Genomic DNA, 16272 nt, shown 5'->3' on the forward strand with positions numbered 1-16272 from the left:
AGAGTGGGCAGCCAGTCTTAGCCGCCGTGGATGGAAATACTTCAACAATTATGTGATTTTTTAGATTTTTTTATTTAATTGGTTCATAATTTTGTGAGATTGAATGAAAATTTTTTAGATTTTTTTATTTAATTGGTTTATAATTTTGTGAGATTCAATGAAATCATAAGTTTGATAGATAATTTTTTTCATAATTAAAATATTGATTCTGATTGCGCTAGTGAATCTGATGATTGGAAGTTTATTGCAGATTATGTGTTCACTCTTGGTTCAGGACCTATTACATGGGCTTGCAAGAAACAAAGTGTCATTTTTCTTTCTTCAACAAAAGCAGAGTATCGTGGTGTGGTAGAAGCTAGTAAGGAAGCCTCGTGGCTTCGTGAGATCCTGTCAGAGTTTGGCTTTCAGTAGGAGCATCCGACTACACTTTGGTGTGATAATCAAAGTACCATTCAATTATGCAAAGATCCAGCCCAACATCAGCACAGCAAATACATTGAACTACACATGCACTTCATCAGAAAGCTCATTCATGACCATGTTCTTGAAGGGCAATATTGTTCAACGGATGATCAAATTGCAGACATCTTTACAAAGGCTCTCACAGAGCCGAAGTTTACTAAACTTCGATTTATGGTTGGAGTTCAGGGAGTTGTCACTAAAGGGGGATAGGCTCTAATGCCTCCTTCCTTCTCCTATTGTGTCATAGTTATACGTCCTTCAATCATATACCAAGTTGTTCTTAAGGGGGATGTTAGGATATTCCAACACATAGGAAATAGTTAAGTATAACTTGGTCTAGTGTAGAGTTAGGTAAAGTTTGTTTCTTTACTATGTACTTTTGTAACTTACAATCTGACAGTCACGATATGTAGTGATCCGACGGTTCATTCTCTCCTCAGTGTTACCAACACTTGATTCGTGGCTTAACACCCGATTGGTCCATGATCTCTATTTAAAGAGCATGGAAGGTCATTTGTACTGTAACCGTTCATGAGAGAAACTTATGTAAATTTTCATTCTTTTATTAATAAATTGTTTGAGGTGGCAACGTTGGCTCAGGCCGTGGATTGTTTCCCTCTTTGAGGGTTTTAACCACGTCAAAAATACTAGTGTATTGATCTGTGATCTGTTTATGAGCGGTGTCCTTTGGTGTTTTGTCTAAGGAACTTACCTTGTAAATTCCTACGTCTTTACTTTTTCATAAGCATCTCTAGGAGTCTATGCCAAATAACCTTATATTTTATCATTTCCTTTTAGTTGCATATGATCCTATTCCATTTTTGTGGCCACATTACTTTCATTATCCAATCGGGTACCCCATTTCTACCCCATAACAGGGGTTAATTTTGACGCTCGTATACCCGTTTCTTTCTTTTTTACATGTTAAATACTATTGGTTTCCAAATCTACACGTCAATAACTGGCCAATAATTTTTTTAAATGTCATATTGACGGGATTATTGAAAATTGACCAGTTTTAAATTATATATATATATAGATATACAACGCATACTGCAACAATGGCACTCAGGACTCATGTGAACATCCACTTTTTGATGTATAAGAGTTTAATAGTTGTTTAAGCTTTCCGCTAATAAGAGATTAATAGTTGTTTCAGTTTTCCGTTAATGTTGACTAAATGAGAGACCTAGAACGCTTCCTTCCTGCTTTTTCCGTGCCCTGTTTATTTTTATGATATTGGCGTGCCTGATAACTACCGCATGAATCCTATTCATTTCAATATATTCCTGCAGATTTCATTATTCTTTTGACTCCATATCATATCTTGCAATCCCAGGCGTTAACCACCCTATAAAATACAAGAAAACAAAACATTTTTGTGAGTTCAAGATACCATATGGAATAGATCTGAATTAAGAATTTCACTTTCCTCAATTAAATCTAGTGATAAAAATTAATATAAATATTCCCCTGGAATGTAAAGGAAGTGATGTACCAAAGAGTAATTATAAAATCTAGATTCTGATACGATATGTTGAACAAAAATCCCATATGTAATGATATAAAATTGATTGTTTTGATGGTTGAACAACTTTAATTTTATATAAAGCATGTGTAACCTTGTATAACTATTTTTTAAAGCCCCTAAACGTACATGGAGACATTTCATAAAAATATGGCCAAGCTGAAGTAACTGGTATGATAAAAGCCTCATCCAACATTAAAACAAAAGAATAATATAATATTCCCCTACAGCCATGAATCCATGATGAAAAGGTGTTATATAGTTAAAGGTGTTACACAGTTAAACATGCAGGACGATGCAATAAATTTCAGCGCTAAGTGTGAATGCCATATGATGCAGCATGAATTAATTGGGTTGGTGAGTAGTGATCTCGAGGCTTCCAGCTAGTAGTTACCACCCTACCAGTTTGTTCACAGCTTCCAGACTCCAGTTCAAGTTCTAAATTCTAGCCATTTTAACCATCACAGTTTGAGAATAGATTGCAGAACACTCGCATAGTTTGAGAATAGGAATTTGTTTGGTGGTTCTTAAGCTTCTTTCCAGTCGATTTCGCCACAGGTAGGTGGTTTCTGCCCTTTATTCTTTTGTGTTTTTGTCCGAAAATTTTGAAATAATGACTCCATTGAACATATTTACATTCTTAATCAAATGTGGTTTTAGTATATGAATAGAATCTTCTTGTGCTTGTTCTTGCCAGACTTTTCCTCTGCTATTCACATGGATTATTAAAAAAATTATTTATTATTGTAACAAATGAACGACTATTGATTAGAGGTAAAAATCAATTTATAAAATTCAAGATCTTATCAATGAGTAGGAAAAGTTAACTTGTCTGCTTGCCTTTTTATTCAAAGAGAGGTTTTATGTACATTTTGTTTCAGTAAATAATGGGTTTTTCCAATTCATATATTAGGAATTACGCATTCATCACCCAAAAATAAACTTCCTCGCCATTTAAAACAACCAAGAACGCAATTCAGAAATACAACTTTCTTAAACCCAATTTAGAAATACAACTTTTTGAAACTAATTTTAATTAGAAATATACAACAATAATCAGTACACCAGATTAAAACGACATGGTAATTAATTTGCCGTAATTTATGATACATCACAAGCCAAAACCAGAGAGATTTTGCCCTGATCATTACATACAAGCAAAAGCAATACAACCCATTACAATCAAAGAGGGTAAAAATGGCCATCTATTTCATTATTTCCACAATTATAAACCGTCAACCATTTACATTTAGGACTACCATGTCTTTGCCACAAGGGCTCTACAGTACCATCTCAAAACCCAAACCCTCTAAAAACCCAAAACAAAACAACCCGCTAAATAAAAGGTAAACCTATATACACAACTGCCATTTACAAACATTTTCCGTTCAGTTAACCAGAGATTTCAATGGCCCTAACTTCAGGTTTAGGTTGAGGCTACTTGGGTACAATGACAGTTAACACGTCGTTTTCCATTGAAGCCTTCACCTCGTCCACCTTGGTATTTTCTGGTAGCCCGAAATGCTGCAGAAATTAGTACAAAATCAACGCCAACAGTGACTGGTTGCCTCTTTTAGTAAACACTTATATCACATAATTTGCATTGATGACTTTAGTTACTTGGGCTCTGAGATGTTCAATAAATTTTGAGTCCACAAGACTTTGAAGTGTCTTGTCTGTTTTTCTTCTACCGCCATTGACAATAGCTACACTCTAAATTTCTAAATTTCTACATGTGGGCTCCCATAATTAATTGAATTCGTGTAAAGGGATCATGAGCAAAGACAAAATTAGGTGCATTGCCAATTAAATATAATTAAAATTTTTACAAAATCATAAATATTTTTCTTTGAAATTGTGAATATGGATCAATAAAGTGTGAAAACTGTGATATTTAATAAGTGGATTTGTTTTGAAATTTCCAACCTCCTCAAAAAAAATCATTCAAATTTCAAGACAGTCTATGTTTCCCTGAATTTTTTTCAATGAAAATGAATTCATTATTTAGATGAAAAATATTAATTACCACGTGAATATTATTTTACCTTTATATAATAAAGATGTAAAAACAGTGAGTCAATTTATTGTATAGTGTGTAATATTTAGAGGCATTTGTGCGAGATGGCTGCATTAGAGTGGGAGATAATGTGTGTTTCGTACCATCATAGCCTAAGGATCGATTCTCAGAGCCGGTAGAGGTGATTGGGAACCTCTAGAATTAGATTTAATAATCAATGAATATGAATCTGTCATCTTTGCAGATTTAGCTAGATTTACTAATTTTCATAGATATAAGGGAAGTCAATTTATTGATATTTCAAAATTCAACTGTTTGATTTGTTTATATTGATTGAATTTTGAAAATATATAATTCAATTACTCTAAAATATATAATTATCCGCTACCATGAAATAGTTATAAGCTGATATAAACAGAACAGATTCCTGGATGATAGAAAGTTTAGAGTGACAGAAAGTTTAGAGTGACGAGAAAATGTCAGTCAAGAGTGACTAAGAAAACGTGTGATTTTTTTTGTCTAATTTTAGTTGCAACAATATTTACATTCATTATTTTCATGTGAGAGTAATTATGAATATATATATATATATATATATATATATATATATATATATATATAGTCACTTTATAATATATATTTTTGTTATTTCTTAGAAATAAAAAATTTACAAATATGTAGATACATATTTTCTATTTATTTTCTCACTATTTCCATCTTAAAATGAAAAAAGGCCTAACATTTCAACAATCTGGAAAAATCAAGAAAAGTTTGGTCAACAAGTCTCAAATGAAAGTGTAGCTATGACAATTGAGCTGATTGGTACAACAAAGCATGGAAATTTTGCAACAATTATAAATACAATTTGCAAAAATTAGATGAAACTTGTACAAATATATTAAAAGTCATGTGATGGGCAATTTAAAAGTAAAACAGTCATAAAAAAATTCCAAATTTAACCCCTGCCCTATCCTCCCACTTTACAGTCACCCATTAGGCAAGTCAAATGTTCCTTATAGAAGGATTTCTTACATTAATTTCACCTTGAAAGTTCAAAGTTAAATGATTAGGAAAACCATTGCTTGCAGTTAACTGGTGTATAAGATCAATTGCATGTTGGATCTCTTATGCAAGTCAAGTCTAGTGTATAAGGTCAATCACATGTTGGATCTCTTGTAGGTCAAGCTAACTCTAGTGTATAAGGTCAACCGCAAGTTGGATCTCTTATGTGGGTCAACTATCGAGTGGACAAGCCAATCAACACACTAGTTAATGTTGTATGTAGTTAGCAATCAATAATTTCTTACAACTTCAAATGGATCACTACTTAACAATCTAACAATCTAAAAGATGAATTCAATACAATGATACTTAAATTCAGCTCATTCAAACAACATCCCAACTTCAAATAACTTCAACTCATCAAAGTACCCCACTATAATAAAAACATGAGTGTTCGTATCTGATATATTTCTCTTATCACTTGGGATATGGATCAACACTATGCATTCAATCTTGAGAGGGGTCATATCACAAATAGCTTTGCTCATCATTATGTTCGAAAAATACCTTGAGCAATAAACAATCTCTATTAAAACCCAACTTAGAAACATGTAACCTAAAGCAGACGAGTGGGTCATTTCCACCAAAATGGAATTATTCCTTTTACCAAATCCTTTTATGGTAAAATGTGTAAGGTACACGTCTCTGCCAAGACATATTGTTTTGTTACAAATTACGAGTAGCTCGAATACGTTGCTTAAATATCCTCTTCCCTCATGTCATCTTAGACATTCCAAGGTGAACTTCATGCCGTAAATTCAAGGAGTTATAAGCATGTAAAGAGGTTGGTTTTTGTTTTTTTGTAAGAAGCAAGAAAATCTTAATCAATGAGTAAAGTTAATAGAAGTCAAAACATTAACTAGATTAGTAAATGGTTTATGAATTAAAAAAATAAAAATTAAAAATTAAAAATTTCATGATGATCAACCCACACCATTCAGTGACGCTGCTCTCTGTATCCTGAAAACTTTGTCAATGCTGCACTTTGCTATAAAACAAACCATGGAAACTGTCATAATACAACACTTCAGTGGAAAACTTTGTCAATACGACACTTTGTTATAAAACAAACCATGAAAACATTGTCATAATACAACACTACAGTGGAAAGATTTAAAGCTCAACAACAGTACTCCTTCCACTTTTTCTATTTTTTTCCTGTGCTTTTCCCATTAGATCACAGGAGAAATCCCTGGACAAGTCTTCCAAAATATCACAGAATTATTCACTGCATATATCGATCAATTAACTCCTCTGTCGTTCACCGTAAGTCATATGATATGACATCAAAAAATGAGAGTAGCCGCACATTTTTCTCTCCAGAATTCACAAGAAAGGATGACAGGCGGGAGCTCTGTTTTCTTGACTAATTGCTGCCATTAAATGATAAAATCTATATTCAAAGAGTTTGAAGGGTATTTCATTCGGAAAAGTCTGAAACCAATCGATCAGCACATTCCATTATTCGAAAATTTGCTTTTGCAGTGGCAGAAGCATGTCGCCCTTGGCAGAAAAAATAACAATGGAAAAAACAACTCTTCACACGCATTTACACGCAGGCAACATTCTTGATTGCGAGATGATGGAGCAGCTACTGTACATGAGCCAAGAATTGGGCTGCCCAGTTCCAGTTGCTCAGCGAGCAAGTGATTGGTACGACAGCTTGATGTTTTCACGCTTTCTATCCCTCGATTTTCTCAATGAAACTACTCTCCAGACTGCATTGAAGAAAGCCCTCTGCAATCAAAGAGAAATACCATTACATCAAATCCTATTGGACCCATTACCTTAAACCAGTCAGAAGTCAGCGTAGTCTAAACAGGGGACCTGGAAAAGAATGGTTTTTTTATTTATTTATCTAAATTTTCTGAAACTCTGGTTACAACTGTGTGAAGCTTATTTAAGGTATTTCAGAGATTATTGATGCTAAATTCATTTCCACCTTTTTAGAAAACCATTCAAACACTCCTTTGGAAAAAAAAAAATTGCAAATCCTGACCAGAAAATCACGACAGAACATTGAAGAAAACTTACAAAGAACCGTGCAGGTCGTCTCAGTTTTCTCAAAACCCATTTCCTCCTCGGCCTCTTCTTCCCGACCCTCAATCCGTTACTGTAATATTCGGAGTGCGGAATAGGTCTCACATCCTTGGCATCCCACGAACACATCATGGTTTTATTTGACAAAACCTCATCATTATCACTCCCCATAGCTACTGCAATTCTTGCATTGAGAGAGACATTTGTTGGAATATTTTCATTCACCTCCACCCACAAGGCCTCTCGGTCCATCAGGAGCTCCCCGCCACCGCAGGATGAAACAGGGGGAGCGGAATCAGGTTTCGGCTTGTCTTTTTTAGGGCTAGACTTCCGCCAAACACTGATGAAACTCGAAGCCGCCTTCTTTCTCAGTTTGCGAACTGCATTTTCGGGTGGACCTAGGTCTCGGAAAGGTGAATAAGCAGGTTTAACATCCCCATTCCATGGCGATTGCAGCTTGTAGTCCAAGGATGATATAACAGATCCCGGGGTTTCTTTGAGACTTTTCGTTTCGACGGAAATAACTCTTTTCTCTTCCGCGCTGCAGGATCCCGAGCTGGACCTGCTGTGCTGAGCTCCCGATTGAGACTGCGGTGCGGGAAGCTTCTTGGTTACCAAAGGAGGCATGAGTAGCCGGGGCGGCGGATGGAGAACGGGGAACGAATTACTCTGAGGCGGCAATCCCGTGGGTTTGTGCAGACCTTTAGGTTTTCCAGGGACCTCTTCCCATTTGAAGGGGACCGCGGCTGGGGTAAATGGAGTCACAGGGGAAGGCTGGAGCTCCCACGGCATGACTTGCACGAGAAACTTGGCCGCAGGAGAGGATTTCAGGTCGATGCCGGACTTAATCCTCATTTTCTCCTCGGCTTCTGCCCGCTCCTCCTCTGCCCGGCCATTCTTTACGGGCAAAGGCTGAGGCCGTGGCTTATCGTGCAAGGCAGAGTCGTCCTGGGCTTTCTTGATTTTCTTTTCCTCGGCTACATCTCGGCTTTCTTGATTTTCTTGATTTTCTTTTCTTCGGCTTTCGAAACGATCAAGACGCGTTTCGTCCATTGAAACTGATTTCTTGCGCCCGCCATTATTATTTCCTTTGTTTTCTTCCATCATGGATTTCTCAGCCTCGAGGACGCCTCTGCTCTTCAAAAACTGAACAGGCGCTGTACAAAAACCCTCCTCTTCGGCCTCCAAGGGGAACGAGAACGAATCCTGCCGCGTAAGAAATAATGGAGCAATTTGCTTTTCAGGCTCGTTCAAACCATTCTGCGCGCAGTCTACATTAGCCTGAAAGAGCTGTATATTAGATAGATCAAGCTTTGCAAGCTCTGAAGTGGACAACATGATTGACAATATCCTTTCTTCCCCTCCCAGCACAAATGGAGCCATGGATTCGGCAGCCCCGCTGCTCTCCATGATTCAATTAATTAGCTCTGAATCCGAAGCCTTAGATCATGCAATCATCTCAGGAAATTCGCCCTTGTTAGGGCAGCTCAGCTAAATGTGTAGTTTTTTTCCAATTTCCCTGCACGGGCGCCAAGACTGACTGAATACTCTGTTTGCTTCTATGAAAAAAATATATTGACTTCACGCAAATCTATTCTATCACAACACGTTATCAATCTTATAAAATTATATTTCAGACAGACCGTGGTTTCTTCGGATCCTTTCCTCGTCGCCGTGACACCCTATTTGAATTCTCCTCTGACCCTATTTAGATTCCTTTTGAATTACCTGCGCGTGTTTTCACACGGCTGCCCTGCCGTTCTCCTTACGTTTAAACTCTGGTCGTATCTGACTGTTTTTCGTGTTCTGAAATACATCTATCTTTATGTAATATTTTCGTTAGTCAAATAATCAGTGGCCAAGAGGGTTTGAAAACCAAACAGCGTAGGAGGTTTCGGACCATGTTTCTCTGAGTGGCAGTCTAGCAAGCCCAGAGTGTTTGAGAACTGTGGAAAATAGACGACGAAGTTTGAACGATTTGTATTTTAGATTTTGTAATTTTTTTAATTTCATTGACAAGATTAAACAACTGAAATTTAATCTTTTGTAAAACCATTTGTATCGTAGAATTATGTAAATATTTTTTAATTTTATTGACCAGATTAAACAATTGAATTCATTCTGTAAATATTTTTTAATTTCATTGACGAGAGTAAAGATTAAACAATTGAATTTATTTTTATTTTAAAATATTTTTGCAATCCAATTAAATTTATATAAAAATTTCAATGTATAAAGAAGAAGAAATTAGTTTAATATTTATGAGGCTAAAGATAGCTTATGAGACAGATTGCTTCTTCATCTGTTTGGTGTATTCTTCTATTTTCTTTTTTCAGCGAGTATTCTTCTTTTTTCTATGAAGCTTCAAAATAAATGCTCCCAATTTCTCAACAAATCTCTTGCTAAATAGATTATCCCAAGAGCCCGCTGCTAATGTATCTGCATAATTTTCATTGTTGGCTCCCAATTTCTCAACAAATCTCTTGCTAAATAGATTATCCCAAGAGCCAGCTGCTAATGTATCTGCATAATTTTCATTGTTGTTTTTGAAGGCCTCACATTTTAAAATGAAATGTTATTCAAATTCAATTTTTCTAAGAGAACAAAAAATACGTACTCTTTCCTTCCACACTTTTTTTAACCTTAATAATACTCACTTTTCAAACTCAATAAAATTACAATCTAGTTAAATTCATATACAAATTCTGTCCATGTATAAATAAAATTATATTAATGATACCCACTTTTCAAACTCAATAAAGCTGGATATAAAAGAATAGATATTTTGGGTTATTTTAAATAACATATAGTCTTCGATATCATAATTTTATATTGGCTAGAAATATATTTACAAAATTTAAAATAGAGCTTTGGCTTTTTCAAATTAATCCACAAGAACCAAGTCTTTGATAAACTTAAATTTGAGAACATTAAAATTATGAAATTTCACTTCATTAAAAATAATTTGCTCATACACGAGACACAATCTGGTTAACCATTAATTTTATTTATGAACTAAGTTATAAGACTTCTTAAATATATGTTTTTAAAATATTTTTTAACAATATAAATATTTTAAATATATAATATATATTTTTTACTTATATAAATATATAATTAAACGACTAAAGTATGTTTTAAATTTGTGATTTTTTTGAATATAAAAAAATAGGTTAATAGCTCAAGATCTATAAATATTTAGTAAAAGTGAAAGTTTTCACTCACAATTAATTACAAATAATATGATTTTTCTTCGATAACAATAATAATTAACAAAATATAATCAATAATAACTTCCCACTATAAAATAATAATTAAATTATAATACATTTTCCATTATTTAAAAAATATAATTTATCAAAAAAATCACTTTCATTTAAAAACCTTTATCTTATTCAAGTTCCTATTAAATATGAAGAAGACTCTTTCTAAATACAACTATTCAACTTTCACTGCTTTATATACATCACGCCACAAATGAGAGCATGGTGTGGGCTGATGTTCAAAACATAACGCTGAGTTCATGGGGAGGGTCTTCTTCTCTTTGAAGGTGGACCCCAATGGTCTTGGTTTTCTCACCCAGCATACGCTAATCTCTGCATGTTTCCATTAAAAGGTTTCTCGGAACAAACGACAAAAATCTACTTGAGCCAGGCTGTCTCTAATGTTCTATGTCGTAGCTTGAGCTTGACTTAAGATTCGAGCATGTTATTTCCTAGAAATTTTTCTAGTGAGAAGTGACATCAATTTCATCTATATATAATTAAATCTAAATTTAAAATTGAACAAATTATTATAATGATAATAGAAAATATATTTCTATTTATTATTAGTAGGAAAGTTTTATAGTCAAGTCTTATTAGCATAATTAGTTGAAGATAGATCGATCTCGTCAGTAAGGCTACTCGGGATCAAATCTTATGAGGGATGATCCTGCCCTATACTAGGGGAGGAGACATGTTAAAACATCTAGTCAACTAAGTCGGGTGCGATTCCCGAGTGACTTTGACGTCTTAGATGCCCTTGGGTCGAGGCTCCTCAAGCCACAGAGCAAACTTGGAAGATCACATACAACTTGACAAACAAACAAAAAAGTTGTGAAAGTTTTATCTATTCAATTAATTTTAAAGGAATAGTAAGTGTTTTTAAAATAATGTAATAAATTTATCAATTATAATTAAATAGGAATTGAACTTAAATAAGAAAGATAATAACATTTCTTCCAACCCACCTAAATAAAATATGTTTAGAATAAAATGAAATGTAAATACATTATAATTTTTTAACTTGTTTATTAATTTATTAATTTGGGGATGAGGTTAGGGATATATATATATATATATATATATATATATATATATATATATATATATATATATATATATATATATAACCTTTAAAAATGTTTTGGAATGTGAGCCTTGAGATCACTCGCACATCTAATTTGTGGTTTGAGTAGTCATGACCTAGGGGCATCTAGGCCATCAAAATTATTTGGTGAGTGCACCCAACTTAAGTTGCACCAATCCTTACATGTGACCTTTACACCAAATAGTGCTTTAACAAAAGACCCTATCATGGTCTACTCTACCTCCTATGGACTTGTTTAACCTTTTATTTTATTTAAAATATTTTTTATTTAGAGTCCATAAATATTAGTTATAAATGTTAGCTTTTTTATCATTTTGAATAATCCACTTAACACTTTTTATATAAATAAAATTTATAACAATTAATAAATTAACATAACATCTATGATTATTAGATATAAAATTCAAACTCATTAACCACAATTGGATGGAATATTACCTGAAGCTCCTCTAACTAAGAAATGCTTAAACCAACTATACTAGCAATCCATCTTAAATACGGATCTAACATGAGCCTAGAGGGATCCAATTTCTTTATGTGAAAATTTGAGGGATCCAATTTCTTCACGTGCAATTTTTTTTAGGAGCTGACATTATTTAAATGTTTTATATAGTTATTTAATTTTTTTATTCTTACATTTTTAAAAGAAATTATTTTGGTCGATATGAGCAAAATTTCAACTATGATGACAGACACAGGGTTAAACATCACACTGGGCTATAGAATTAGCCTCTCGACTCAATAATATTAAAAAAAATATAACTTATTCAAAACCCACTTGTAAACATTATTCAAATATCACTTGTAAACATGTTTACAAATATGATTATATCAAATATTTTACAATATTTTCAATTATACATCTTTTTCAAAATAATATAAAATATAAATAATCTGATTATTTAGGTCTCACCACCACAATAACAACCAACAACTAGTTTGTGTAGATATCATATTCTCCTCTGCAATTTAACTAGTATATACGTATATGTCATACTATTTTCTGGAATTTAACATATGCTTTTTGAGGGGGGAAACATATATATATATATATATATATATAAACCTACACCATTGAACGACTAGTATATACGTATATGTCATACTTTTTTTCTGGAATTTAACATATAGTTTTTGACAGAAAAACATATATATAAAAGATCATACACCATTAAACGACTGCATCAGTGCTGGAGAAAGACTCGTTTTTGTTGGAGATATGTGGATACCTATTTTAGTAGAGGAAACTTCTAGATTTGCCCCAATTGCAGGACCGGGGAGTTGGAGTATCAAGCTTGTGGTGGAGAACACTGGACCAGAGAGTTCCGGCCATTCGTAAGTCAATTGCAGATTCCCTGAATATTCGGGAATCAGACAGACATGGGCGCGGTCAATTTTTTGACCGCTCCCATGTCTATCCAATTCCCGAATATTCAGGGAATCTACAATCAACTTAAGCTCAGGGAGTCCAACGCTCACCCAAGGCCTGCATTCAACACCACAGTTCAGTGTTCTCCACCGAAAGCCCAATACTCCAACTCCTTGGTCCTGTGATGCTCCAAAACCCCAATCTTACGATATTCCAATGTTGTCCCGTGCTCGCCCGAGTCTAGTGCTCACCCAAGGCGTACGTTCACTTAAGGCCTGCATTCAAACACCCTGAGCTTAAGTCGATTGCAGATTCCCCGAACTTAAGGATGACCCATTGGACTTGGGAGAGTGTAGAACAAGACTGTAATATCGTGAGCGTTAGACCGTTTGATCGTAAGCAACATCATTTTCTTCATATCCCCTAGCAGTGTAAGCACCGATTTTGATCGAGAGATTAGAACGCAGGACCGGGGTGTTGGCTTTAGACGTTCATATCCCCTAGCAGTGTAAGCAATGATTTTGATCGAGAGATTAGAATGCAGGACCGGGGTGTTTGCTTTAGACGTTCCCTGTGGGATGTTTCACTAACACTCTCGGGAGATCATTCAAATTGTCTTGCTTCTTGTCACTGCTATTTTCATTTGATATCTCATCATCATAGATCATGTTGCTTTACGTCTCTGTCGAGGTGTTGGCTTTAGACGTTCTCTTTGGGATGTTTCACCAACACTCTCTGGAGATCATTCAAATTGTCTTTTTCTAATCATTGCTATTTTCATTTTATATCTCATTATCATAGATAAAGTTGCTTTACATTGATGGACCATATGTTCGAGTGGAAGTGCCTCCTAAAAATTATACATCTTACAGAAGAAGTCAGTGAACTTGAGGTCCCCCAAACCAATCCAAAATATATTTTTTATGGAAGAAATGGCTATGTTCATTCTACATTTTACCTCCATGCAAAGAGTTGGGTTTTAGACGTTGTCATAAGTGGTGTAAGTGTTGGGGTGTTGGTGCTAATGTTGTTGTCAATAGAAGCTCACCTAGGGGCGTCTCCTCCACTTCATTTTGGCAGTTTAGGTCATCTTCTTACTGAGACTAAATTGGTGGGGGGTGGTGATTCTAGTTTTTCTAACGTACTATCGGAAATTGTTTTGACAATCATGATTTTCTTACACTGGGCACTAGGTTTATGTTGACTGCAGATATATTTCTGCTGATGCAAGCGATCTGGGGTGGATTTGTTTCTCATTAATTCCTCTACATAGTAGATAATTGTCACTTGGTATTTCGAGGGTGGTGGATTATTATTACACATCGACATATTTATTTATTATATTTGGTGGGGTATATCTTCGCGACGTGCATTTCATATTAAATCCTGCCCATCCTTGTATTTGGTTATGCATGCGCATATCCACCTAGGGTGGGGGGTATGATCATATTCTCATTTATTGCTAAGATGGACTTGTACCTGCATAAGGGTGTTTATTTTTGGGATGACGACGCAACTTAATTTGGTTCCATTATGGGTTAATATAGATACTACATTTGGCTGTTAGATACACATTTTTAGGATTTGTATGACCTCTGCAGTACTTCATCCTACTCTCTCGGTCTTTATTCTCAGCTTTCTACTCTATCCATCCTCATCCAAATACCTACCTTTCCTCTAACATCATGACATTCCCTTTTTTTATTTTCCCTTCGCTCATGGCACACCTGATAGATTTTGTTGCCTCTCTAGATGCTGATGTGTCGATGCAGGAGGCATTCTTACATGCAACGACTGTTGTAGAAAGATCGCACCTCCCCTAGTTCTCTTCGCTTCCTCTCCAGACAATTGTTGGTTTCTCGAATAATTCCCATCCTGTTGCATGTAACCCAAGTGGAATTCCAGATACTCCCAGTCATACTGGTCATTATTCTCTGGAGGACGTTTTTAGCTTAGCGTGCGTTCGCATGGAAAACACATCAAACCCTCTCGTACCCTAAGTTGCTCAGCTTTGGATATGATGTAATGTGGGATCATGTTTCCAGTTTGTAGAAGCAAGATTTAGTGGGTAGATGGTACTTCACAGACATGAAGGAGCATGATATGCAGTTGTGGATTAACAATCCCTAGTTCTCCATACTTGGTTATCCGCCAAAAGTCAACAGATTAATGAATGGCTGGTACAGCTTTCACTTCATGCACGAGGAGGACCTTGAGTGAATCAAAATCATTCCATGGGTTCGTGGGCGTAGTTTCCTTCACCTGCATTGATGGCATGTGGGCTTCAATCCAATTCTTGATACCCCCAGAAATAATTTCATGTGGGTCAAATTGTTGGGTCTCCTACTGGAATTCTAGACGCGCAGGGTTCTCATGGAGATAGAAAAATCGATTGAGCATTTCGTATATGTCGACCCAAAATGCATGTGTGCCATGGACAGCAAGGTTGCGTGGATCCTTGTTGAAATGGGTTTCTCTGGTGGACTGCCTAGAGAAATTGACTTGGCATGGAATGATTTTATTCACCATCAGTAACTGTACTATTGGTGTATTCCTTTCAGATGCATGTTATGCCATCAAATGAGACATCTATTGGAACATTTCGCAAGAAGGTTTGCTCACAAGGGACACCATAGATGCAGAGGTAATGGGCGTTGGGACTACAACTTGAAGGATGCATATGGGAACTCGGAACAGATAGGTACTAATCACACCTCTGATAAATCTCTTGTTCACAATGAAATTCTTTTCTTCCCCTTGGTATTTCCACTCGTCCTTTCCCTCAATTTGTTCCCTCTCTTAGTAACCACTATCAGTGACCTTCTTCCTGCTTTCCTCCCCATCCTTCTATCAGGGACCAATACTATACCACCATGGCCCTGAACCCTTCAGAAATTTGCTTGCAACCTCCTTCCCCTCCCTGTGATTGTAGTCCTACCCCTCCCCCACTAATACATTCCCCCCCAATCCCCCTCTCGGTCACTAGATGGTGCTGACCTTTCCCCCATAATTCAATGGATAGTGATATCGAGTTCCTTTTGGTAAACCCCTCTCTGGATATGGTGTCTCTCACTGTCCATAAGGGACCCCCACGTCCCCCTCCTTTTTCCATTAGTTTGAATTCTGCTCGAAATGTTGCCATTTGAAAAAAGCGGAAGTGTGGCCCTCAGACTATAAATCCGTGGGACTCGGGAGGTTTGCATCACATTCCTATCACTTCTTTTTTCTCTCGAGTTCTTAGAGCATTATTGCCCGAAACCACTCCTGTGTCATGAATTGTCTCTCCCTAAACATGCATGGCCTAGGGGACCACTCCAAACTTCTATCCCTCAAGCATCTCTTCCTCTCCACTTGCCCTTTTCTTATGTTGTTCCATGAGACTATGACTTTGGCTAAGAAGGTCCTTAAATGCTTCTACAACAT

At 35.7% G+C, this 16272-nt stretch overlaps 1 protein-coding gene across 1 annotated transcript; it reads right to left on the minus strand.

The window, feature by feature from the left end:
- Nucleotides 1-6095: 6095 nt before the first annotated feature.
- Nucleotides 6096-8907, minus strand: LOC149194936 (uncharacterized). Its single transcript, XM_089405182.1, has 2 exons — nucleotides 7104-8907; nucleotides 6096-6806 (listed from the first exon to the last, which is right to left on the minus strand). The coding sequence occupies exons 1-2, from the start codon at nucleotides 8517-8519 to the stop codon at nucleotides 6705-6707; spliced, it is 1518 nt and encodes a 505-aa protein (XP_089261308.1). The 5' UTR covers nucleotides 8520-8907; the 3' UTR covers nucleotides 6096-6704.
- Nucleotides 8908-16272: the final 7365 nt, after the last annotated feature.

Source organism: Pinus tabuliformis, chromosome 2_2 (genome assembly GCF_031772625.1).
Source record: "Pinus tabuliformis cultivar Carrire ecotype Pingquan chromosome 2_2, CPIR1, whole genome shotgun sequence".
In the NCBI taxonomy this organism is placed as follows: Eukaryota; Viridiplantae; Streptophyta; class Pinopsida; order Pinales; family Pinaceae; genus Pinus; species Pinus tabuliformis.

What these genes read in the sequence shown, in the direction of transcription:
- LOC149194936 (XM_089405182.1), bottom strand. Translation starts at nt 8,519, where the DNA reads ATGGAGAGCAGCGGGGCTGCCGAATCCATGGCTCCATTTGTGCTGGGA. An exon ending in GACGACCTGCACGGTTCTTT is followed by an intron (nt 6,807 to 7,103) that starts GTAAGTTTTCTT and finishes CTTTGATTGCAG; the next exon opens with AGGGCTTTCTTCAATGCAGT.